The sequence below is a fragment of the Hydra viridissima genome, unplaced genomic scaffold (genome assembly GCF_058129835.1).
Source record: "Hydra viridissima isolate aposymbiotic clone 2 unplaced genomic scaffold, HvirCarnegie_v1 scaffold_9, whole genome shotgun sequence".
Classification (NCBI taxonomy): domain Eukaryota; kingdom Metazoa; phylum Cnidaria; class Hydrozoa; order Anthoathecata; family Hydridae; genus Hydra; species Hydra viridissima.
Genome location: NW_028324308.1, coordinates 7,399,489 through 7,426,327, shown reverse-complemented (window position 1 = coordinate 7,426,327; position 26,839 = coordinate 7,399,489). Strand labels below are relative to the sequence as shown.

Below are 26,839 nucleotides of genomic sequence, written 5' to 3'. Positions count from 1 at the left end.
AAAAAAGCAGTTAAAATGGGAGATTTAAAATAATGTTAGACACTTGTATAGGTAAAGCGTTGCCCCATCAGTTATATATCCTCAGAAAATAGTCTGTAAATCAAAAAAAAATTTAATTTGCGCTTGCGCTCACTTGAAATTACGTAATGGAAAACCAAACTAAAGTTTCTCCTAGATTAGGTACCGGGGATAAGGTACCATGCATTTCAACAATGTGTCTTTAAAAATGTAAGTTAAATATCTACCATAATGTAGTTTGGCACATTTTTCGAAGGTTTCTTTATAATAATTAGGAAATTTAAAAAACAAAACTTTTTTAAAATTTCTTACTTAATACTACTCGTCGTAGTTTATCATATATAGAGATGAAACCTTTCACATGACATTGCAGCACGTTTTCTAAAAATGTTTTAGCATGCTAAACGGGGTAGCATTTTTTTGTGATGGTCTAGAAAGACCTCAACAACTCATCATCAGGCAAGTTGTTAAAGTTTTGGCTGTTTTTATCAGCTTTGTTCAGAAAACTTTGTACTAACAATTTAAGGTCTTCTCTTACAAATGCAGAGTAAAAATCACCAAAAACTGCATGTGTGGTGCTGTTGTTAATTCCTCTTCTGGGAATAAAGTTTTACTTCGACTTGTTTTGTGTTCACCGCTGACATGATTCCGCAAGATTTTGTTAAGTACGATTAGTTTTACATGCGACCTGTTTACAATCTTCTTCATTGTTAACAAGTTTGATACCCTCTTAAAGACCATCGTATATGGAGACTTTGTGAAAAAAGTCTAGGTTTAGATTTTTTTTAATTGAAATATATTTTTGATATGAATAAATGGTAACGGCCATTTTTTAAAAGATTTTTTTCGCTCAGTTATATTGTTGCCTTTTTTGGAATAATATAAATCAAATAGAAAAAAGAAAGTGAAACGACGATGCTTTTTCTTGTATTTTACTGTCTCTAACGAATGTTTTTAAAATGTCGCTTGTTGTCTAAAACTCACTAAAAACATTTTGTCCTTTCAAACTAAGAATGACAAAAGTATGAAGTGTTACGTAATAAACATAATAGTATAAAAGGTTATACGGAATTACATTTTCAAATAGGATTTGAATAATTATTTTGAACAAGGAATATTTATTTAGTAATTCTCGACTCTTTACTAGAATAGACCATCTCCTATATTTCAAATGTTATTTTTTTTCAATAAAATATTTTTATTTTGTTTAATCAGTTCTTAATTTTTTTTTTTTTTTTTTTTTCTTTCTTTCTTTTTTTGTTATAAAAAGAATTAAACCATTTTCGTTTTCTGTGCAAGTGAAAATTTAAAAAGAAATAAATACTTCATTTTATTCTACATTTTAAACAATATTTACACTTGTGCATTTCAAAGACCAGTTTTTGTTTTTTGTTTTCGAAGGTTTCTCTCACTTCCATACAATGCATTATTGCATATTTGCATGTTTAAGCGGATATTTTAAGTTAGATTTTCATTAAGCTAAGAAATCTTGCGCTCTTTGGTATTGGCTACTTATAAATCTTCGGATGATCGTTACAGACTTGCTCTGCACTTTCTCTTTCATTATGATTGCGATGATTTTGTGACATGTGTGAATGTCACATGGAAACACAAGGGGAACTACTAAATTTTAGTTTAAAATTTAGGAGGTTCCTCTTCTTTAATTTAAATCATCGTTTTCCTTTAATAAACTGCTTCATAGAGACTGCGTTAAGTCGAAACAAATTCCCGCTGGTACAATCACCTCTTTTAGGTCCGCAATTGATAATAGCATTAAGACAGTGACTAGAGAAATAACATTTTTACATCCTAACAAATATTCAAACTGTTATGCTTATGCATAGAGGAAATATTCGTTTTTAAAAAACAAAAGAAAAATAGAAACGAAAAGAAATCTTCAATTCAGTGAACAAAATAACAAAAAAAACATCGCTTTAATGACGTACGTAGTTTCATAATTAACTTACCATATTCTACAATCTCCATTGGTGAAAGTATCGTTGTGCTTGTATATAGTTCCTTTGTAAGCACATTCTAAAATAAGAAATCAAAACAATTAAGAAATAGAGAATAATGCTAATAAGAACAAAGCCACACCTAAGACTGTCACGTTATCTGAAAACCTTTTTGTATTTTAAAGGAATCTATATATAATTTTTAAATATAATTTTTTTTAATATAATTTCTAAATATAATTTTTTTTTATAGAGAGTCTTTTTACCCATAGAACTTTATACTAATAGATAAATATTTTTAAAAAGAAATAGTGGTAATAGGAAAATGCTGTAATTAAATTTCAAACTAAGTGGCAAACAAAATGAAAAAGTTTGTTTAAAATAATAAATTGATACCTTGCGTTTGTGAATCGTTGTAATTAAATATCTTCGGCTCGTGAGCAATCGCCACTAAAGTATAAAAAAAATCCAAATTTAGGCAAAACGATGCTTTCTATTTCTTTTCTTAAAATATAAATTTTAAAGAATTTTTTCTTCTGTGGCGCTTCCTTTAAAGCACGCGCATACAAAAAAAAAAAAAAAAAAAAAAAAAAAAAATTGAAACACACAGCATGCGGGCTACCAAAAATTACAAACAAAAATATTTAAATACGTTTGTTTAATAGTTTCAAAATTCCTTTTCCAAATTCTTTCGATTAGTTTAATTTGGTGTTTGTTAATAGCTTATTTGCAACATTTGCAATCACTCTCCGCTTTGTTACATTTTATATATGCAGATACAGTGGCCTATAATAATCAGAAAAAATAGTAACATTATAATGAAAATCAAGCAATTCTAACATTTTTCAGTTTCCGTTATTACAGGAGTGCATTTTTTAACACATCCGTCTGAACAACATTTTAAACCAATCATACAATCCTGATCGTTATTACAATCCGATAACGACGAAGAGCATACAACTTGTGAGTGAGTGGAATGAACTTCGTTGTCAATATAACTTGGACAAAAGCCCCTTGACTCTTTAAATCCAATCTAAAAAGAACAAAAAATTCAGTTTTTGACGTTAATGTTTGTGAGGCTTTTATTTCGCAAATATTTACTCAATTTTAATCAAATGCAAACTTCGAGTGATTTGCTTTAAATTTGTTTTATATATTGTTTACTTAATCAATAACTTTAGTAGAGAAATTAGTTCGAGAAATAAACGATATTAGTTTAAACTTATAATTAAATACCCCCTCCGGTCAATCAGCCCTAAAGATTTCTTTATCGTTTTAATTTAACTTTAATTGTTTTGATGAATGTGGTGATGATGGTATCAGGAATCATTCGTTAGAAAGCTCTCTATGATTTCTGATAGGAACAAACCATATATTTACCACCAATAATTTTGTTTTACATAGGTTATGAAAGAGAAAGACACTACGGAACCAGCTTACAAATACGGCGTAAGAGTTGTTGTTTCTCTTGCGATAGGCTCTTCACAAAAACAAATAACCTGACATTATTTTAAACTTTATGTAATTACGTTACAAACGCAAGCTCTCTAAACGATATTTAAATGTCGTGCGTTTTGTAAATTTAAAACGCGATTAGAAGAACAGCTTTAGAATAACATCTATTACTTATTAGTTTAGCATAGCTAAACTAATAAGTAATAGATGTTATTCTAAAGCTGTTCTTCTAATCGCGTTTTAACATTGGCGTGCGTCTGTTCAGGCTTAAAAATAAAACTCGATAAAAATCAGAAAGGAAATTAGTTGCTAAGTCCTTTTCTTTTGCTTTTAAAAAACAATGTTATTTTGGCAAATAACAAACAAAATGTACAACGTGTTGTGCGAGTGCGCAATTGGACGTAGAAATATGGTGCCCGCTGTCACTTCTCAATCAATGAACTTTGAATATGGTAGAAGTATAAACACTCCTCTTATTAAACCCTTGCAATACTTTGAAATTGAATGCGTTTCAATGCGGCGCGAAAGAAATTCAAATTTGTCTTTATAAAAACACTGGAGCTAATGCTTGATTTTCCCGTAAATTCAACCTATGAGAAATATTACCCTGTTCATACTAAAGATACAACACGGGTTTATCATAGTATTTTAAGCTAAAATACTATGGAGTAACTGTGTTAAATCTATTCCAAAGCGGCAATAATAAACTTCAAACAATTTTATACCCAAGGGCGGCCAATACCCGAGGGTGGTCGATAGAAATACTTTACAACAACCTTACTATCTTCTTTTGGTTTTCCGTATTTCCTTATTTTTTAATTTCAAATTTTTAAATTTGAAAACCTAAACATGTAACTTTGCGTAAAGTTTTTTATAAATATTATTTGAGAAATAAAGGCTTTACTTCCAAATGAAGAAAAAAAAAAAAAAAAAATTAAAGCCATAATATTCTGTACACCGTTCATTTTGTACATCTTCCTCAATTTCTCTTTTTCTTAGTTTTTTTCACAAAATATTTATCTAACGGATTTAGCAATTTGGTTTCTTAAGAAGTTAACGTACCTTACTCGAGCTTGGTATCCCCCGAGCGTCATTCTTGCAAATCTCCAGAACAAGAACAACTACACAAAAGCGGCAAAAATATAACGTATCCATTTTTATTAAGTCTTTACCAAAAAAAATTCCTTGCTTCGATTTGAAAAGTTTGAATTTTAATGGTTTCATACGGCACACGTGCTATACAGACCTAAGTTCGTTTCGTATTGCAGCTCTACCGTATCGCGTCTTAACTCACTGATAGTATTTTTATTTGTTTTACGTTGCTTTAATTGGCATAAAGGCTACTGAATAACTCTCCTTCGATCAACTTTATTGTTAGTAGTGCCAAGGGAGGGTGGACGATAAAATATATCCAAGCAAGTCAAGTTAAACAGCATGAATCTTTAATTCTATTAAAAATGTGTACTTATTATGCTTCCAGAAATGATGTTTTTTTGTGACAAAAGAGCTTGCAATGAGTTTTGTTTTACTACGATATGAAGATATGACAGAGATTTAGTGAGTGTCAATTTACATTTATGGTTGTTTTTAGGGTCGCGTAAGGAACGCTATATTTATTTAAGTTGGATTTTATTTGTTTAAATAATACGCTTTTGTTTTATGTGAAAACCATTTCTTATTATCACAAAATAGTTCGAGGTGTTATTTTAAAACAAAAATTCTTATCCACGTTTTTTAAAAAGATGTTGATAATATTTCACAAGGAAAAAAAAATAAAAAAAAAAAAACTAAACAAAAAAAAAAAAAAAAAAAAAAACGCTATAGGATATTTCTCTCAAATTTTCAGGCAGAAGAATTTATGAGCGTGTCGTTTAAATTATGAAAAATCGTAAAACTATATTTCGATACAGGGACACGACTTAATATACTTAAGAGATTTGTTTTGCCAGTAACAATTACCAACATCGATGTCATTCAAACATTTCTCCTTTTCTTATTTTCTTTAAGGAAAATATTTTTTTAAAAACATTGTTAAAGTTATGAACGAAATCGAAAACGAAATGCACAAAAACAAAACTTTGGATGTTTCACTAGAAATAGTAGCATGCTAAAATAAGAAATTATTAAAATTTTTATGAGAACTTTTTTGCATTAATTTTGCTATTTGGAAAAACCTATTTCTATATACACGTGGTATGACTGTAAATTTTTCGGAAAAATTTTAATGCGCATCGCAATTGCAATAAATCTGAGAAGAACCTGCAATTAAAGAATTAGATGGCTAAAAAGTTAAATGAGATGTTGGTAACATGATATTGCATAGTTTTTTGTTACACGGAGCCGACACAAAACATTTTAGGAAGTAAAAGCTACATTTAAATCGTTGTGGAAACATTAAATATCACATTTTACTGCGATATCCTTGAGGACCTAAAGAAACAAAGATTTTTATGAAATTTTGCGTTATTTCTAACTTACATTACAAAAATCCGGACCATTAACAGCAACTATTTAAATTCTTATGACCGCAATTAAAAATCAAGAAGCCATAAATGAAAGAAGCTTATCACCAACGTTTAGATATTATTTATAATATTTGCTGTCACATTTTTCTTAATTTTCATCTGATTATGGCCTAATTATTTAAATAGCATAAAACATTTTATTGGATCGAGGTGAAATATCAAAAACTAAGATTTAAAACATTTTTGTAATTAAAAGCTGATAAAAGTTTTTTTTTTTACAAATTGTTCCACTATAAATCACTCTATGAAGGCTTTTTATTTTATGGCGTGTATATTTATATATTATTACCTACTTCATGTGTTTTTATTGAGACCGGTTTAACATATCATTTAATTGCGATTGCATTAGAACTTTAAGTTTCTTTGCGATCGACGTCAACTATTCAAATATGCTAAAAGGATATTGAAGCATTTTTGAGTTTTTTGATATTTGCAATATTTGCCTTGTATACTAATATACCACCTTATGCGCCTCATAATCAAAATATACTGCTGTAGTATTAGTCACTTTTTTTTTTAGCGCTTACTAAATTTAAACTTTTTTTCCCCGTTAGAATAATTAGTCTTTATTTGTTTATTACAAGAATTCAGGTCATTCTAATAACAGCTTAAAAGCAATTTAAAAAAAAGAGAAGCTTTTGAGGTTACCTTCAGCATGCAATTACAATTTACAACAATTTTCAGGTGCAGAGACAAGTGATGTATAACTGTTACTATTTATTCTCATAAAATATATTTTGCACATAATTGTGTGTTATTTAAAGTTTGCGCCAAGAAATAATCATGTTTATAATCTAACTAATCGCAGCTCAATTTTGATAAATCTTACTTGCGTACCAAAACGTTGGAGTTGCAGTGAACTTTGACACAAAAAAATTGGTCGGAAAATTTAAAAGGATTATTAAGTAAACTGGTTCACAATAACAAACATTTTATAGGCTTTCAAATTTAAATGTACTTCTTAAAGGTTCATATGTTGATATATATAATTGAATATTTTAAGTTGAATTCTCATAACAAATAAGATTAAAATAAAACTAAAAAAGGAAAAATGTTTAAAATAAAAAATAATAAAAATATATTTAAAAATGTTACAGAGAAATAATAAAAAGAAAATTCCAGGATCCTAATGGTCCGCAAATCAGAGATTTTAAATCAAAGTGCACGCTTTTTAATAGAAAAAGTTTTATCGGAACATACCCAGATGTTTTGAAATACTGATTCGATCCTAAAGTTATGGTGTTCATCTGGTTGCCTTCATATCAACTGTGTGTTGATTACGCTTTATGTTTCAAATAACTACTGAACTTAATCGTAAACTACACAATTGCTTATTCAACAAAAAAAATTTACAGTGAATTCTTCATTTAGAACAGCGGCTGAAGCTTCTTTTAGATGCAAGTTCATCAAAAAAAAATTTGGCAGACATGTCAATCAAATAATAACAGCGATTTTGATTGGTTTGCTTTAATACAAAAACAAAAGATCACTCCGGTTAATACAAAAACTTACATAAAAGTAACATTTCAAGTGTCAATCTCAAAAACTGGTAATTCCGTAGGACTTTTTCGATAAAAGAATAATTTTATTGTGTTGTCAGTAAGATAAATTTTTTTAACAATAAAGTTATAGAATTTAGCTTAAGTAATTGAACATTTTCAATAAGTTTTTCTTAAAAACATCGTTCAAAACATCAACTTGGATATGGTTTTCATTCGGCGTTTAAGCTCATTCCGATAATTTGTTTTTGCACTAATGATATGATTTAGCAGTTAACAGTCTCAATCAGAAAAAGCTTAAGGAGAATGTCTTCCTTTTATGAAAATGATCAGGTTTAAAATCAGAAGAATCCTCTGCGGATGAGATACTGCTTTCATATTACAAAGCAAATATTTTTAGACGAGGATTAGTGTAGGTGTGCAGAGATTGCAACATGTCATCCGTAATTTTTAATTTGTCTGTGTCTATTAAAAGTATTTAAAAAGACATTACTTGAAATTTATGGCAAGTGCCTTCAATGGCAAGATTTTTATGGCGTCTGTGAAAAGAATGAGAAATCTCAGCCTTAATCTAAAAAAAAAAAATAATTGTATATATGCAAAAATTGTCCTAAAGCTTTGCACTATTTTAGATTATGTAGGTAGACGATTAGCTATATAAGAGGAGGTGGCCAGACTGATTAACCTCAAGAACTGAATCTTAATACTTACGTGAGCCGAAAAGTCGTTTTTAAAAAAGATTTCAATAAGTTTTTATTAAGTAATACAAATATATTTATATAATAATAGTAAGCAGATTTTTCTTAAGTTTGTAAAAGTTTTATATTTTACCTGCTTCCACTCATCGATTTTCATTTATGGAACACAAATTTTTTTTTATATGCAATCAAAACTTTAAAAATTTATTTGAGTTGTATTTTTATTTGCATTTAAAAAATCGAGCTAAGACTGCAGAATGTTTAGAAGACTTAAATAAGATGATATTTGTCTAGAATAAATTTACATAATATCAACGTTATGTAAAGTAAACACTTTTCAGCTATCAAATCAAGTTTTTCGTTTTCTTTTACTTTCCAACAACTAAGAAAACATAAAAACAAAAATATATTATGCTTCCAGTGCTAATATTCGTATAGTATTTTTTGAAATGGTTGTCAACTTAGATAAAAAATCTAATCCACTCTAAGTTATTTTGGATTTAAACGCACACTAGTTAAATCCAAAATAATTCACATTAGAGAGCCAGTCATATTTTGCTTAAGCTGTAGAAGTTCAATGTCTCTAACATGTGTTTTACATTTTAAGCCAATCTGAACTTGGTTTTGCTTGAGCGACATTTAAAAGGAACACTTAAGATTCATAAAATTAAATTTAAAATTACAAGCTTACATTTCAAATCAAAGATAATAACCTAATGTATGTAATTTGAAATCTAACTCTCGCTCAAAATGAAACCACAAATTTCAAATGCTATTATCACACTAAACTGTATGCAAATATTTAAACTTGTTTTCAAATTTTTCTGTAATTTTTTCCTGTATGAATTATCCTTTGATCATCTAACTAAATATTAGGGTTAGACATATCAAAAAATGTAAACTGTCATCTTCATTTGAAGAAAACGGTTAACGTTTTTTGATGTCTTATTGAAGTTGGATAACTTTTTTCTGAAAGTTAAATTTACGCTGGGCTGTTTGTCTAATTCCTTAAGCGACAGAAATCCTTCTAATCATAGGTTAAAAATGCCTTCTTTACTTTTCACTAAAAAAAAGCTAAATTGTTTAATAACTTAGCACTTTTAAGAATACCACTATCCCAGTTGATGCCAGACCACTAATTTTGTCTTCAATACCCCTTTATCAGAAAAGTATCAAGACATTCAAGGCTACTCACGAGGTTAACCGGTATTGACCATAAAGGTCAAAGCCGATTAACCTTTTAACAAGCTCGTAAATAATCTTTAATGAATATAAATTCATCTAGAGCTTGACTGAATGCTTGAGAGTTTTTTAAGTACTAAAGCAATTGGCCTTCATCTTTAGCATTAAACTGACACCCCCTTCTTTCAGTTGAATGGCGAGAAGTATTGAAGTTTCTGGCTCTTAGTTAGAGGATATCAGAAATATTCTGCTTTATAAATTTTCCAATGTTGGAAGGCAATTTTCTATTAAATTTATCAAAAGTTTCCAAAGCTTGTTGCTATCTGCTTCTTTGCTTAATGATTAAAAACTAAAAATAAAAAAATTCTTCGCAGAGATATTCCACAGTTTGACCATCCCCATTTCATATCGTAAAAAAATTATGGATTATTTACCATTATTTAAAGGATAATTTACAATTAAAATTTTTTTTTAGACAAAATAAAATTCAACAGAAGTGTCTCCTTTTTACAGACGTTGTAAAAAAACTACAGAGTAATTGATAAAAGTTGAATTTTCCGTTTCGGAGGTCCTTTTTCAAAAATTAAATCAGTGTCTATTCAATTGCTTTTAAACAAATGTGCTTTATATGCTTTTGCATTCCAGGACTGTGGACACCATGCATTTCTTGCTAAACGCTAATATAATTATATTAATGTACATAAAAACAATAAGTTAACAAGTAATTTTATCTGAAAATATTCACACATATTTCTACAAACATAAAAGAAGACTTCGACTTCCCTCAATATTTTTTTCCAATATCGTCAAAGATCGGAATAGGAGAAACGACGCATTGAAAAGGCTAGAAGCAAAATAAAAAGAATTTATTTCATAGCATCAAGTATGAACATGCTCTTTTATCTTCACTCAATTGACTTTAAACTGCATTAATAATGAAGTTATTTAAATTTGTTTATAAAATAATTTAACCATGTGTGAAAATGCCAATAACGAAATACTCAATGCTTAATGCAAAACATTAATACCTTTTTATGGAATATTTTGTCTGGTGAATAGCTACGAAAATTCTGTGTTCCATAACTTAAACTAAAATAACATAAATTCAACAATAAGAAAGTTACTTAGAACCGTAGAAATTTAATACAATACTTATAATACATCAGATGTTTTGCAAAGATTTAATCTTTCACAACCTTTTTAGTAAGATTTAGAAGAATAATTACAGTTACAAAAAAATTCACAATGAAATTTTAACATTATAATATGACTTATGGAACCTTCCATAGCGTGTCGACGCTATCAAAGATGGGCTGTAAGTATATTTTGGTTTAGCAGCTGAAAAGAACCTGCACAAATAAAGGTCATTGAGTAAATAATCTTTTACATGGGAGAGCAACAAAGAAATAAAGAACAAAAGAATGCGAAGCCTATCATAAATTTGAAAACTTACTTTTCATCCGCAATAAATAAGGTTGAATCATCATTTCGCCATAATATTCTAAAAAAAAAAACACATAACACAAAGTCTATCTTGTAAAACCAACAAGATTACTAAAGACAGCAGATGTGACATTCCAAACACAATAATTTCAAGTATATTTACTTGATTAATAAACTTAGCTGCAGGTGAAAAACGTATTTATAACCATTTCATTAACATATTCGAAATCAAAATACAAATCATACACCTAGAAGATTCTTCAGATTTGTATTCTGTCGTGACCCTGAGAGTTGGTTGCAGCTTTTTTAAGCGTTGCTTGCGTACTTCTTTAGGACTACGAAAGGGACCCTAAGAATTAAGCATAAGAGCATGTGTGTATAAATTTTAATTAATTTTTATATAAAAAGAAGTTAAAAGAAATGCTTCTCCTGATTAATAAATTACAATATTTGTGACATTAATTAGTTAAACATCACAAAAAAATAATAGTTAAAAAGACGCCTTATATTGAGCTAGCAAAAGATAGTAATATCAACTTGCTTATGTGCATTTAATGAAAGACAAATAATGACCTGTGGCCAGACTGTCTTTATGTTAGGACTTTTCAGTTTCATAATGCTATCCTTTAAGTCATCTTGATCTGAATATCTTGGTATACCAGTAACAGTATTTAAAAACCTTTCTCTTTGTTTTGTATACAATTCATTGCGCTCAAAGCTACTTAATGGTTTTGATTGACGAAGCAAGAGCTCTTTTTTTCCAAGGAATGCTTTTGGGGAGTTGTAGATACCTCTACAAACTTCTGTGCTTAAAAGATAGTGCATCTTTCGATTCATCAACTTATCTTCTTCCTATAAAAACTATTTAAAAATAGAATTTACATATTAGCTGTATATTATATATTGTTATACTATACATTATTAGCTTGTTATTACATATTAGCTATACATTAAATCTTTCATTGTTCTTTTGTTGCAAAAGTTTTATCAAAAATAAAAAAAACTATTTTAATTATTTAATTATTATAAACCATTTCATTTCTTTTTCTTTCATGCTCTTTTTCCAGAGCAACATACCTTGAAAACTCTTGCAATTTTTCCCTGAAAAAAATTTATTTAGACTAATAATGTTTAAAAAAAATTTAGAATTCCTTTTCTACTTTTAACTCTATTTCATTTAAAGGTGAATCTTCATATGCTTGACTTACCTGAATATTTCATTTTTTGCTTTCAATGCCATTAAATAGTCTCTTCGAGCATAAAAGTTCAACTTGTACTTCCGTACATAAAAGCCTGAAATATTGCACACAACCCAAAATGCTTTTATTCGTAACAATTACCATATTACAAACTTTGATATAAAATTCATAACAAAGTTCTGTAGAAACATGAAAAGAAATTCTTCCTTTTCATATTTTTTTTGTTTTATGGAATGATATTTCTATGATGCAGATATATTTCTTTCAAAGCATGCAGCTATATTTTTTAATCATTTGTGAGGGATATTCAGCAATTATTTAAAGCAGTATTTCAATTTCAACAATTTTTAAAAAAACTTTTATTTCAGAGTAGAAAAGTAATCTTTACTTTTATTGATATTTTAAACTCAAATATTTAGTACATCAGTTTAAACTCATGCAAAAAATGTTCATAAAGCAACTATGATAATTTGAAAAACTATTAATACATGAGACATACTTATACAGATAAATATGTACATTTTTTCTATTCAGTCCCATTTTTATTTAGCTCCTGTCTTTAATTAGCACCTATACATTTTCAAAACTTATTTTGCTATAAAATAAGAAAAATAACAAATTGCATTTTAAAAACTAATCTTTTGCTAAATCAATACAAAAGTTATAATTTCATTTTATATTACTTATTTAATGTTCTTAGCTGCTATTTATGCTCTAGTTTAGATTGAAAACCTGCACCATCCTCTCTGCATATAAGGTTTTATAAAACTTAGCTGGTGTCAGCTCCCTGTTTTTTGGTCTTCTGCCTCTTCCAACTTAAAATATTACCATACTACCAGACTTCTTGACAAATTTACAAAATAGTTAAAAAATTGTAATGGAACATCCCCAACAAATTTACATTTCCTACCGTTTTTTTTTAAACCAAATTAGAATTATTGTGTGAATTTGCTATTTCTCAAGTGTTGAGTTCACATAGCAACTTTTTATTAATTTTTGCTTTCCAAGTAGACTTAGATATAAAATAAAATAAATGAAGCATCCTCTAGTGACTGCAAGTGTAACTTACTGTTACATTTACTGTTACTAGAGGTTGCCAGCACATAGACTTTCAACATTGCAACAAAATTTCTTTTATTCACTTTTTTCATTTGAAAATGATAAAAAGTTGTTAAAAATACTTAACTAATGTGTGAAAACATTGATAGAAACATGGCAATCAAATTTAGTCCAGTTTTAGAATGGATACATTCACATAGATTAAAAGGTTTACAAGTTCACTTAAAATTGATCATTCTTAAGTTTTAAGGACTTTTAAATGCCCAGTTTTGTTAACCACTTGTGTTTTCTCAAAAAAAACATTTTAGAAGTCTTGGGTACTAAAATAAGTTCATATGATTTATAGCTTTTACTGTATGTAGGAATTGTAGATGTTGATTTATGGGGTTTACCAGAGGGTAAAAGAGGGAGGAAGAGACTGAAAGGAGGAATAATCAACCAATTTTTGGAGCTAAAAGAATTTTGATTAAAAATTAGCATAATGATTATAGAAAACTAACGTACCTCTCCATTGGGATTGAATCTAAAAATAAGAGAACTTTTATATATGACTGATAAAGTTATGCCAAAGTTTAGCATGATAAAGCCATATTTTTGAAAACTTGATAAACTAACAAGAGAAAAATAAAAAAAAAGAGAAACTTGACATTCAGAAAAACATACTTTAAAAGTAAGTATAGATATAAAGGCCCTAGACTAGAACAAAAAATATTTTCAAATTGATCAGAGTTCTTGTAATTAATTGATTAATAATAGTATAACTTTGTTATGTATACATTTTTATGTAATACTTCTTTTTAGAATATTATTTATAATCCACTGACTGAAAGTTATAATTGTAAAAAACTGCTTCTAAAGATTTTTTTATTATTTTCATTTTAGAACTTCAATAAATTCATAATGAAATACCAAAAAATCTCACCAAAGTTGCCATTTTGTTATAGAAATTTTGTCTTAACTGTTTTGCTTTATTCTAAATAAAATTTTTAAAACTAAAAATAAGTATTGTTAAAAGATTATTACAAACTGCATATTTTATTTAAGTTACCTAACAGTGATAAAAGTCAGGAGAATCTAATATATTAGAAAAATAAAGAAAAATCATTTAACTTTTTTTTGATGCCTTAAAAAATGTTTACTGAAATTCTTTTTTAAAGTTTTTAGAGAAAAAAACAACAACTAAATGAACTACTTTTGTAATTAACTAATATAAACTAAATAATAAAAACATTATATGCTGAAAAAAATATTGCCATAATTGGACTTTCAAGCATAACCTATGCATAATAAAGGACTATAACATAAACTTCTTTACACTTTTTGTTAATTTAACCATTTTATCTGCATGCCTGCTTGTGGTTATTGTAGCATGTCTAGTAAGTAGCAAACAAGGATGCATACAATAAGAACAGTTAATAGACCTGCACATGTTGCTCAAATACTCTTCTCCCAACAAACCCCCTGTAAACTCTTTGGATTTTTATTGCGCACTGGTGCAAATGTCTAAAATTCAAATCATTATCACATTTAATTTTTCAATTATTCAATGCACTTATAACTAGTTAGAGATTAAATTAAAGAAATGAGAACATTAAATTAAAGAAATAAGAACATTAAATTAAAGAAATAAGAACATTAATTTATTTGTAAGGAAATATTGGTCTTAATAAAGCTACTTAGAAATCAATTTCAATATAAAAGTTGAAAGACAAAATGTAAGTTTAAAAGCTTTATCTTATAAGAAATTTACTCATAAGATAATGCAACAGGAGTAAAAACAAAGAGCATTGCATGCTCCAGATTAATATTACTTTATTGGTGAATACTATTTTTATTATTCACAAACAATAAATAATAAAGAAAAATATAAAATGCTATGCTAACAACTTTTACACTGGAATTTTGAAAAATTCTTTTTACAAGGGCTACCAAACTAAATTCCCATAAATTATGCTTGGTGTAGTAGACAGTGATTTATTTAGTAATGGTAAATAAAAACTTTGATTTTAAAAAGTAAAAAGTTTATTCAAAATATTGATGCTACAAATTATGTTTTTATATTTAATTGTTGAATAATGTTATCTATCTTTTAAGCTGCTTATCACATAATTGTAATATTTTGCTTAAGGTTTTGCAAAAAATAACATTTTTAACCTCATGTAATGCTGCACTTGAAGTGATCGAAACCATGTTTGTATTTTTACAGCAGCAGATCTTTCCTTTTTTCTTGTTTCTTCATCTCCACTATATTAAAAAAGTATGATAAAATTATAACCTGCTTTTATTACTGTACTTCACTAATTAACTTGTAGTAAGCTTTGTTTATATTTAGCTTTACCTAAAAATAGTTCTTAGTTTCTAATTAAACAACTAGAAAAGTTTTAATATCTACAAAAAATCTTGAAAAAAATATGATAGAAAATCTTATTTCTCAAGAAATTGTTCTCAAACTTTAATTACTTTTATGTTTTATAAATGATAAATTTAAATTAAATTTTGACATGAAAATTCCATTTTTTTAAAAATATGTTAGTGAAATGATTTAAATCTCAAATTTTAAAATCATTAGTGAATGGCTAGTTAACAATTTATAAAAGGTTTTTATGCAAATAGGTCTGGAATTATTCACCTAATTAAAAAATATCATAAGTTAAAAATGTAAATCCAAATTTCAAACATTCTGTTAATATTTGAACAGAACATGTGATAGCTCCATTTTAAATTCAATCAAAATATTCTCCTTTTTATTTGTTAAAAATTTATTACTTTTTGTTAGTTTAAGTTAAAGCAAAGATTTATTATTATTATTATTATTATTATTATTATTATTATTATTATTATTATTTTATTATTATTATTATTACTATTATTATTATTATTATTATTATTATTATTATTATTATTATTATTATTATTATTATTATTATTATTATTATTATTATTATTATTATTATTATTATTATTATTATTATTATTATTATTATTATTATTATTATTATTATTTAATGTGTTAAAGTATTTACGAAATATTTTAAAACGTTTCAAAAATTGTTTTTTTTATATATCAAATCAGTTCAATTAAATTGACTTTTTAGGTGGTCTGCAAGCTTTTTGAGAAACTCTGAAATATCTATTAAACCCTAAATAGTTAACAATGCAGATTTTTCTAAAAAAATTAGGGAAAGGAGTCAAAATTTATTTTTATAAGAGGCCTAAATGTTCTTAAATTTACTAGTTATTTACTTCAAACATCCCTCTATTTAGAGCTTTATTACAAGAGTTTACCTGAACAAGCTCATGAGGTCCAAAGGTAAAATTGGATTTTCAGTAAGATAACAATATAACAATGCCATTTTTGAAATCAATATACGCCGTCTCCATCGCAACTAGCAATTATAGTTTCGTTTTACGCCTTAATCGTATGGTTGGCGTCAAAATGCCAGAACCGAATTTGTGAAAATGTTCTAGAACCGAATTGTGTAAAAACAGCTTAGAATCGAAAAAGATTTAACTAATTTCTAGAATCGAATTTATTGAACATAGAATGAGATAATCGAATATCATTAAAAGTTTAATAAAACTAAAAAAACTTTAAAAATACCCAATTACTTTTCACAACCGAATAATTTAGCATCGAATTTTTTACGGTCGAATTTGTACAATCGATTTTTTTACAATCGATTTTTTACAACTGTAATTTTAAAACTTAATTACTTTTCAAAGCCGATTAATTTAGCATCGAGTTTTTTTACAAGCGAATTTTTTTACAACTGTAATTTTAATGCATTTGTGATGCAGTTCAAAGACGGCATAATTTTTTCAAACTGGTTTTTGTGTTAAAGGTTAAAGTGTACATGATCCTTCAAAAAAAAGGTTTTTATTATTTTCGCAAATAATATATTTTTTTTGTTGCAAAATTTTATGTAAACATCGAAAAATCCAACTAGTGCATGTGAAAATATATCAAGCTTTGTTTAAATTTAAAATAGCAAAATGGAATACAGAGAAATTGAAGGTGACAAACGGAAAACATTTGTGTATGTTGCAGGGGACTTTGGCTACATCAAAAATAAGGAAAACAATGTTTTTGTGTATCTTAAGTGTAAGCACCGTCATCTTTGTGACGGAAGTGCAAAAATAGTTTTATTAACTATTTACTTGAGAAAATACATAGTCACACTTATGGAACTAGGCCCCAAAATTTTGATCATCTTTCAGCTCTTGAGAAAATGCGAGACATGGCTACAACTGCACAGCTACTTTTGCATGAAATCTACTAACCACTATCCTGTTTGTTGATGCTACATTTTATGTGGTTCCTGCCATCTTCCATGGTGGTCAGCTGTTCAATATTTCACTGGAGTTAGGAACAATGATTGTGCCTGTTCTGCATGTCTTAATGACTGTACGAAAAGAAGATCTCTACCTACGTGTTTTTAAAAAGCTTTGCGAATTTTCTCCAACTTTAGTGCCACAGACTGTGATGGCTGACTATGAAACTGCCATGGGAAACTCTGCCAAAGCTGTTTTTCCAAACATAAGAGTAATTTGTTGCAGATTTCATTATGCCCAGGCAATTCTCAAAAAGATTAAAGCCATTGGTCTGCAGGTGGAATACACAAGGAATAATGACCCAATCATCAGAAAATGTAGTTGCTCAGAAAATCTCCTGAGATGTTTTCTGTTCATGACCTGCGTCATTGTACTAACAATGTGTCTGAATCCTTACACTCCAAAATGAATCGTTCAATGACAGCCACCCTGAGTTTTGGCATTTCTTGGACGAGCTTCAACAAAATGTAAGTCTTTATATAATAGTACTTTAGTGTAAGTCTTTATATAATAGTACTTTATATAATAGTACTTTAGTTTTGATAGAGCAGTTGAGATTCTATCCTTAAAATATCAATTTTAAATAGGTTGTCTATCCTATTGAAGTTGAGATGCTCCAGATCCGAAATGGTTCCGAACCTAGAAGAGATCTGCGTCAAGATTGTCAAAGACAGACAAAGAAAGTTCAATTTCGATTCTAAATAGCTTCGATCGTCTCATTCTATTTTATTTAAATTCAGTTCTGACATTGGACACGATATGGATGATATTTGAGCCCCTTCCCTCCCCCCCCCCCCCCCAAAAAAAAAAAAAAAGAAAAGGAAAACGGTTGAAATAGTAAGATTGAAAAAGTAATCAGTTATTATGAGTAAAAACTACACAAGTTTGTTTTTTTTTGCAATGTATATTATTCGGATTCCCTAGATTACACTTTTAAATAATACACTTTCATTTTAAAAATTTAGTTAAAATTGAATATTATGTCGGCTTAAAGTAATACGGTTTAAAATAAAAATTTGAAAAGGTATTATAAAAAAAAAAAATTTTTTTGATTAAAATTTATAATTTTTATCAATTCATAAAATTCAATTTTCCAAAGATAAGCGGTAAACCGTCTTTAAAATCTTATAAGAGATTTTAACAACCCCGTTGTTCTAGAGATAATCTTAAAAGAGCCCAGGTTAACACGCCAATTTCTCTTTTTTATCAAAGAGGGTAAAAAAAATTTTACTTGAGTTTTTTTTGGTCCAGTGATGAGTAAAAAGTCCCATCTTGAAAAAGTTCGTCAAAAAAGAATCAACAGTAGAACAAGTTAAAATAATGTTCTGTAACGATGGAAAGGAAGGTCAAGAGCATGATTAAGAAAATTATATGGAAAATGAAATCACGGTTAAAAAAAAATAATAAAGATAACTCTTAACAAAATAACTTATGTTCTGATATTAGGTAAAAACTTTTAAAAAATTGTTCCAAAGTTTTCACTAAATTTATTTTAAAAAGCTAATTCGCAATGGGTAACTCAGTTACGTTCGTGTTTTTTGCAAACATATATTTACGGTTTGAACCCTACTGCTTCAAAGATTTTTCTTCATTGAAAAAAACGTATTATTTAATAATTAATCGTAGATCAATTCAAGTGTCAACGCATTGCATTAATTAGAGATTTTTTTTTCTTTCTGAATAGCTTCTAATCAATAATTACTTAATCCATTTTTTTCCTTTTCTGTGCTTCTAAAAACAAGACGAATAAAAAAATTGCTTCAAAATATTTGTTTGTTATAGTATAATTGAAAAATGAGAATACTAATCGTTGTTTTCATTTTATATCTTCATGTCGGTGAAGTGCACAGTGCCGGTAAATGATTAAATAAAAATTCATGAAACAAATAATTAAATTAAATTTACAAAAGTTTATTTACAAACGATTATCCTTTGTAGAGAATTGCACTGGGAAAACAGACAGCAGTCTAAAAATACCTGGGTGTACAATTAACATGCTGGTCAACTGGTGGCCTATCGCTCCTTATATTTACAAAAAAGAAGTTGACGTCAAAGGAAGCTTAAAGAATCTAGTAGAATTGCTGATAAGAGACTGTTGCGGAGAATGTGTCAACTTTCAGTACGCAAACCCACTCAACGACTCTGAAGCTTTAAAAAACGAAATAGGTACTCTTAAATTTATAATGCGCATTAAAGTAGGTACTTATAAACATCTTTTCGAAACAAAATATTTTTATTATACTGATTAACTTTAACTAAAGATCGAATGTAAGCTTTAACATTTTGAGTTTTTGTCAGCGTTTTTTGAACGAAAACTCGTTTAAACAGATTTTGCAACCTTTTTATAACAATTCGGGAGCCCTAAGTTGAAGCCTACCTTGCCTATGCGTTAAGATAGCACTGAAGTGAACGAGCGATTTAAAATTGAATATTACATGAAAAAAGTTTTTAAATTATTTTCATTTTTTTACTTGGTAAAAATAAAACGAATAAATGAAACCAAGAAACTTGATTGGAAAGCTTTATTTATAAATTGCAAAGACAATAAGATAAAGAATGCTGTCCATTTTTAAATTTATCAAATTTTTACATTTAAGAACAATATTTCAGGCACTAATGGTTCCGTGTTGAGTTTTCCGTTGTATGGCGACCAAAGTACGCAAAAGTTCAAGAGCGTTCCATTCTTTTCAGTAATCGAAGCTCCTGGTATAATCTACTTGCAGGGACCAGAAGAAGAAGGGAAAACATCAGGAGCTGTGATAGAAGCAGTTTTCCAAGGGTGGCCGATTCTTCTTCTGACGCTTGTCATGGCAGGTCTTTCAGGAATGATAATGTGGGCTTTAGTAAGTTGTTTAAACTGATAAAGATGGTTAAACTTAAATTCAAAAGGGTTTAGATTTTCAAAAGAATTGTTTTTCAGAATTCATATAGAAGCTCAAACATTAACTTTTAGGATTCATATTGGAACCCACAACATTTTCCAACTTCATTTATAAGAGGATCATGGGAAGGCTTTTGGTGGGCATTTGTTTCAATGACTACTGTCGGATATGGAGATCGTGCTCCCAAATCATTTATTGCTAGAGTGTTTGCGTTTTTCTGGGTTTTGGTAGGATTGGTTATCATATCAATCTTTACTGCAACAGTCACAACTTCTCTAACTGCTCTCTCACTTAGTAACACAATTAGCTTATACGGGAGCAACGTTGTTGGTTTACGAAATACTGAAGAACAAAGATACGGTGTACGAAATAACGCAAAGGTGTTTTGTAAGTATATTGTTTAGACTTTTCTACTTTTTAAAAACGTGTTTAATGTTAAAAAGAAAACGTGTTTCTCGTGTTTTCTGTCTAGAACATAAAACTAAAACTTTTATTTTGATTGTTTATTTTTCTAATACCGACTTAAATAATCCTACTACAATATAAGTAAGTATATCACAATATATGTAAGTATATTATAATATATGTTACCCTTTTACAGAAACTAAGTAATAAAAATAGAAAGTTAGATGAAGGGGTTACCGCCAGTAAAGCTATGTAAAATATGAGAATTATTCTGAACACATAATTAGTTGTGTAATTTTTTCAAATTTATAGCAGTGAACACTGTTAGCCAGTTCGCGACAACACTGCAGCAAAAAAAAGCTTTGGATAGCTCAGACGAAATTGCTGGCGGTCTTATTGACAGCTATGTCGCTGGTTACAACCGAGGTTTATTATCCGCCGAAAAAGGAATACGCTTTGGAGATGTTTTTGACTATCAGTACACCTATGGATTTGTTATTAGCAACAACTTAAATACACAAAACATGGAAAAATGTTTGAGGCGAAGCTTGAATACTTATGAAGGTCGTATTACTGAAGTCATACAGAATGAATTGAAAGCCTTCCCAGTAAGAATAGTTTTTTATTTCTTGTAAGGTGTAAATCAGCTCTTAGACTTTTAGTTTTACGTTGTGCTTTTGTTTTTTTATATTAGCTTCCAGAACTTAATGCAGCTCAGCAAACATCTGGTAATTTGTTTGATGCAAAAAGTGACATTTTTCAGAAGGCTGTTTTTGGATGCCTTGGAATGATTGCGTTTTTATCGTTTTGTTGTTTACTTTGGGAGCATTGTTACTGGAAACCAAAAATGAAAAAAGAGAAATCGAAATCGAAAAGCATAGGTTTCTTTTTATTTAACATTTTAAAAAATATTATCACTAAAAGATTTTTGAAAGAAGTCAATATTTAGTCTAATATTTAATATTCATTTGACTAGACTAAAATTAACATTAATAGTAAAACGCTTCTCTATAGTGGCTAATCAAAGTTAAGAAAATACTAATACTCTTTTCTTTGGACGTTTTCATTTTAGAAGTTAAGCGTGTCTTAACACCACACACCTCATTTGAGGAACTTGTGGCTGCTCAATGCCATGATTTAGAAGAAAAAATGGTCACTCAAGTTATGACTTTTTACCAAGAGTTTCATAAAAAGCTGAACCAAATACGAAGTCGACATTCCATTCTTTCAACGAAGTTAAACAAAGAGACGTTCAAGCTGGAAGGTGGTAACAACGCCTCTACCGTGTAAGTAAAAAAGAAGAGAAAAATAAAATGTAATAAAAAAAAAAGTTTCAGGATAAAAGAAAGACAAGCATATACTTTTCCACAAACTTCACCCATGAACTTTGGCTCATCAGTTTTTAATGCAATTCGTTCAAAAAAAAAAAAAAAAAAATCAAAGTAGAAAAAGAGAAAGGAATAATTTATTATATTTATCAAGCTTATTTAATAAAACCCGGTAGTTTCTTTGTCTTACATTCTCTCCCTAGCAAATCATCAAACTATATACACATTTTCTCCCCAGTAAATCATACAAAAATTGCTCATTATCAAGAAGAAGAATTAAAAAAAAAAAAAAAAGCAAGAACAAAATCTAAACTCAAAAATAGTTTATGTCATCAGGAGTTTAAATGAAAGTCAATCTCAAAAATGTTTTTGTGTCTTAAAGATATATTATTCAAGCAAAAAATTTATACCACTTAGTGATTTTATTTCTTCTAAAATAAGATCCGGCATTCTAAATCTTGGCGACCAAATTTGTAATTACTCAGTAGAAGAGGTTTCCCGTACATTAACGTGTTACATATTGTAGAATTGTAACATAATGCGACAGAGAACCATTATATTTTACAACCAAGCCATAATTTTTTAATTAATGAATCAGTTAGGTTATGAAAATAACTTTTTTCTGAAATAAATGAAAAATGTAAAAGCTTGTTGCTTTTTCAAAAATCTTTCGCTGTTTTCTGTCAAATTAACAAAATTTTTGAAATGTTTTGATCACAGTTTTAACACTTTTTTGATAGCAGTTATTTTATTATTATTATTGAGCCACTTTTCATATTAAAAAGTTTACAAAATAATTATAGCATGAAATGTGGCAAAAAAAAGTTTAAAATTATTTTTCAACCTTTCATTTAGTAATAAATTTAAAAGTTTTTCGAAGAGGTTGGTAAGGTGCAACTTGAAAAAATTAGTCTAATTTATCATTAAATATATCAACTTCTGCTCAAAGCAATTAAGTAAAAACTCAAAGCAATTAAGTAAAAACTCAAGATAAGAAGGGTTTGAGCATTGTTTTTAATAATCTGCGCTGAAAATTCATTCTTCTTTTTTCAGGAAAAATGCACAAAACATCAGGCATCAATGTCCAAGTTCTCAGCCAGATCCTAAAAATTCGAACATGAAAATGATATTTTTTGACCTAATAAGAAATCCATCATAACAAAAACATTAAAAATGGGACTTAAAAGTTCGCTTTTTGTTAAAAAATATCCATTAAAGTGCTCCATGAAGGAGTTTGGAACAGCACATCTGAAATAGCAATTTAAAGACAATTGGTACAAAAAATATCCTTGAAATCATGATATTATGGATTCTTAATTTGTTATTATCATGAAAAAAATAGTACAACAGACAGATTTTGTCACTGAATATAATTTGAACAAAATTACAATAGCAATAGGCAATTTAAAAGTTTCACGAAGGCATAAATCTTTAAATTGCCTATTGCTAATTGTTTAATTAGTATGAAATTTAACAATATTTTCGGTCACATTTTGATGGACAACCAATGGAGTCACATTAAATAGCTATTGGCGATGAGACTGCTGGCTTCAGTTATTAAGTATTTTGTGCTTTTTAAAAATTAAATACATTTTTGTAAAACGTTTATATAATAATAGGTTTTTAAAGCTCTGATAATAAAATCTTTCATTCGCGAACAGTTTTTGAAATTATTGACATTAAAACAATTGAAAAAATGTCCCGAAAGATATTTTTCTGTAAAATTTAGTACCCTTAACGTTATTCAGGTTACAAAAATGTTGATCGTAGAATACCAGGTTTCTTTAGCTTTGACCAGTAAAGTTTTATTTAAAATTTTTAACCTGTATGAAAAATACCAAATTTCTTTTTTCAGCAAATTAAAACAAAAATAATTCAAATTTGGACGTTTATGGATATATTTTTAAAGTATATTTTTAAAAGTTTGAAAAAAAAAAAAGAAAAATTTATTGTAATACATATAAAATTTAAAACATCGTTAAAAAAAGCAAAGGTACAAATAGGTTACAATTTTTAGCAAAATCTTAAAAAAGATCTTAATCGGTTTTATCGTGCGATAAATTGATACTTGTGCCAGTAACTTTTTTTTTAAACCTGTAAACATAAAATATAAAGTGCGGATTCTACGGATACTAAGAAAGTTTGTAAGCTTTGTTTCGATTAAGATTTTTTATCAGAAAAGTAAGTTTTTTGTATCCAAGTCAAATGTATTTACGAAGGTATCACTAAAATGTTTTTAGAGCAATAGCTGATCCCTCCATCCATTTTGGGTTTTTTTCTTTGTCAATATCTTCATCGCGAAGATTTCTTTGACGGATTTCATCTAATTTCCTGTTAAAAGCCTTATAAAACGCCATAACTTCTGTTACCATTGCATCCTCAAGCTCTTGACATTGCGATGCAACCAGGTCTTCAAAAGATGTGTGAGGTGTGTCCACTTGGTCATCTTCTAAAAAATTTTAATAATGTTTGATTTTCTTTAAGAAATTAAATTTATGCTTCCTTTATAAGTGTTTGTACGAGAGAAAAAAAAATTCTTCTATAACCAATTACATTAGTTTAATAAACATTATTCTCATTTTTTAACAAAACTTCAATGCACCAATTACCCACATCAAAGTTAAAAATCCACCAATCACCTGAATTAAAGTTGCAATCAAAAATAGTATTATAATTTTCAAGACAATAAAGTCCCAATCATTGATCGTTATTAAAATATTTTTTCAAACCTTTAGCCGGAGGTTCTTCCTTCTTTTGCTTTGGTCTCCAATAGCAATACTCCCAAGCAACACCACATACAGTTAAAAAGAAGATTAAACCCAAGCAAATGTATACAGCCTGTTGGAATATAGTACTGCTGGGGTCAAATAAACTCGAGGATTTCTTTTCTGCAGCAGACTGGTCTGGTTTCTAATAGAAAATAGTTTAGATGATGACTTTATGACAACAATTCAATGAATTTTAAATATTTTTAGTTAAAAATAAAATCTTTACAGCTAGATATTAATATCCAACTTAGTTAATCTTACAGGAAATGCTATCATTTTATTTTGAATTATGGTAGTGATTTCATTCTCATGCGTGCTGAGAGCTTTTCTTAAACATTTCTCCATTGGCGCCCCGTTGAGTTTGTTTGTTATCACAAAACCATAAGCGTACTGATAGTCAAACACTTTGGAAACAAAAACTTCAGTTTTTTTTAGATGAGATTGGCTATAACCAGCAACATAACTGTCAATTAAACCACCAACAATTGCGTCATCTCCGCTTGTTGGTTCTTTTATTTGATTGACAAACTCTTCAATATCATTCACCGCTATATCACCAAAAAAAATCAAGTCAAAATATCATATAAACGATATTATATTGTATAGTAATTCACAATTCTCACCTTTCACTTTAGCGTTATTCCGTATGCCGTATCTTTGTTCTTCGGTATTTTTCATAGCCACCACATTGCTACCATAAAGAGTAACATCATTACTAAGTGAAAGAGCAGTCAATGACGTTGTAACTGTCGCTGTAAATATCGAAATAATCACCAATCCCACCAGCACCCAGAAAAACGCAAACACTCTCGCAACAAAAGACTTCGGTGCACGATCTCCATAACCCACTGTTGTCATGGAAACAAAAGCCCACCAAAATCCTTCCCATGACCCTTTGAAAAAAGAGCTTGGGAATTCTACTGGGTTCCAATACGAGTCCTAGGCAATTGAGAAACAAACATTTTTAAATTCAGTACTTTTAGTTGTTTACATAACATTTACTGAGCTCATCGTCGAAAATTGGAGTTCATTTTTTAACTCAGTTAAACTCTCATTATTTAGCTTTAACTTGACGTATTTGACTTTTTAAAATGAAGTTTAAGTAAAACTTACTAAAGCCCACATTATAATGCCTGATAATGCAGCCATTATAAGTGTCAACACAAGTACGGGCCATCCTTGAAGTACTGCACTTATAACAGCGCTAGCAGAACTTCCAGTATCTTGTATTTTTTGTATGTAAATAACTCCGGGGGATTCTACTACCGGGAAGTAGGGAACGTCTTGAAAAACAGTTGTTGTCATATCTCCGTATATCGGGAACGCAATATCTGAACCATTTATCCCTATCACAAATTTTATTTATGAAAATGTTATCAAAATGAAAATATATGACACTTAAAAAAAAAGACAATGATAATGACATTGTAAGAGTTTTTTTTTTTGATTTAACGAGGTCATTTTTTTTTTATTTCTTATCTAAAAAAAGACTTGAGAAACTTCTGGCATTTTAAAAAAATCGCAAAACCCACCAATCGATTCCCTTAATTCCTCTGAATCGTTCGCAGGTTTATCGTTGTACGTGAGATTGACGCAATTTCCACAACATTGCTTTATCGAAATATCAAAAATTTCTCTGAAAATCTTTTCGTAAGGTTGAACATTCCAGTACAGGATCTTTATCTTTGACGAGCAATTGACTTCTGGATTTCCACATTGATCTAGAAAGAAAGCTCAAGCCTTGCTAACAAGCCAAGTTAAAGCAAAACTTCTGTCGAAAAGCGTAAAAGATAAAAAGGGCTTGAAGGACATACCTGCTAGCAAACTTTTTGTATTAAAGAAGAAAGCTAAGAGAACTATCAACTTTTTCATTTTTAAAGTATTTTCAAATTACAACTTATGCGAAAAGCGAAGTCTTTGATTTCTTACTTCTATTAGTATAACTGTGAATATATTGAATTGATCGCTTTTTGTGATGGAGCGCTTTTTATCGAAAAATTAATTTTTTATGGGCTCATTAAAACTGAGTTAAAAGCAAAAAAAACTTGACCGTATAAAAAAGAATTTTTTTTCTGGAAAAAAAACAACAAA

General features: G+C 28.6%; 4 protein-coding genes across 17 annotated transcripts; 1 reads left to right on the top strand and 3 right to left on the bottom strand.

Moving 5' to 3' along the window:
• Positions 1–1,331: 1,331 nt before the first annotated feature.
• LOC145185828 (uncharacterized) lies at positions 1,332–8,322 on the bottom strand. Of its 5 annotated transcripts, XM_090097473.1 has the most exons (6): positions 8,284–8,322; positions 7,946–8,023; positions 2,814–3,006; positions 2,370–2,423; positions 1,986–2,052; positions 1,332–1,803 (listed from the first exon to the last, which is right to left on the bottom strand). In XM_090097473.1, exons 1-6 carry the CDS (start codon positions 8,305–8,307, stop codon positions 1,689–1,691), a joined length of 531 nt encoding a protein of 176 aa, XP_089953599.1. In that variant the 5' UTR covers positions 8,308–8,322; the 3' UTR covers positions 1,332–1,688. The 5 variants fall into 5 exon arrangements, with proteins under 5 accessions (XP_089953599.1, XP_089953600.1, XP_079917978.2 ...); XM_090097474.1 differs by lacking the exons at positions 7,946–8,023; positions 8,284–8,322 and adding an exon at positions 7,154–7,468; XM_080061852.2 differs by lacking the exons at positions 7,946–8,023; positions 8,284–8,322 and adding an exon at positions 4,491–4,989.
• Positions 8,323–10,049: 1,727 nt separating this feature from the next.
• On the bottom strand, positions 10,050–16,665 carry LOC145186086 (spermatogenesis-associated protein 17-like). 10 transcript variants are annotated; one of them, XM_090097776.1, is made up of 14 exons: positions 16,643–16,665; positions 16,319–16,497; positions 15,188–15,277; positions 14,455–14,536; positions 13,956–14,006; positions 13,538–13,556; positions 11,984–12,068; positions 11,807–11,876; positions 11,349–11,627; positions 11,024–11,124; positions 10,786–10,833; positions 10,613–10,681; positions 10,361–10,421; positions 10,050–10,176 (listed from the first exon to the last, which is right to left on the bottom strand). In XM_090097776.1, exons 2-14 carry the CDS (start codon positions 16,384–16,386, stop codon positions 10,117–10,119), a joined length of 1,083 nt encoding a protein of 360 aa, XP_089953902.1. In that variant the 5' UTR covers positions 16,387–16,497; positions 16,643–16,665; the 3' UTR covers positions 10,050–10,116. The 10 variants fall into 10 exon arrangements, 7 of the variants coding, with proteins under 7 accessions (XP_089953902.1, XP_089953904.1, XP_089953903.1 ...); XM_090097778.1 differs by lacking the exons at positions 11,984–12,068; positions 16,319–16,497; positions 16,643–16,665; XM_090097777.1 differs by lacking the exons at positions 14,455–14,536; positions 15,188–15,277; positions 16,319–16,497; positions 16,643–16,665 and adding an exon at positions 14,349–14,429.
• Positions 16,666–19,046: 2,381 nt separating this feature from the next.
• LOC145185577 (uncharacterized) lies at positions 19,047–22,148 on the top strand. The gene is made up of 7 exons (XM_090097775.1): positions 19,047–19,220; positions 19,304–19,531; positions 19,976–20,208; positions 20,319–20,634; positions 20,965–21,260; positions 21,347–21,533; positions 21,725–22,148. The coding sequence occupies exons 1-7, from the start codon at positions 19,160–19,162 to the stop codon at positions 21,940–21,942; spliced, it is 1,539 nt and encodes a 512-aa protein (XP_089953901.1). The 5' UTR covers positions 19,047–19,159; the 3' UTR covers positions 21,943–22,148.
• Positions 22,149–23,860: 1,712 nt separating this feature from the next.
• LOC149883813 (uncharacterized) lies at positions 23,861–26,721 on the bottom strand. Its single transcript, XM_090098341.1, has 7 exons — positions 26,563–26,721; positions 26,281–26,469; positions 25,862–26,094; positions 25,372–25,687; positions 25,010–25,296; positions 24,710–24,890; positions 23,861–24,429 (listed from the first exon to the last, which is right to left on the bottom strand). Exons 1-7 carry the CDS (start codon positions 26,618–26,620, stop codon positions 24,206–24,208), a joined length of 1,488 nt encoding a protein of 495 aa, XP_089954467.1. The 5' UTR covers positions 26,621–26,721; the 3' UTR covers positions 23,861–24,205.
• Positions 26,722–26,839: the final 118 nt, after the last annotated feature.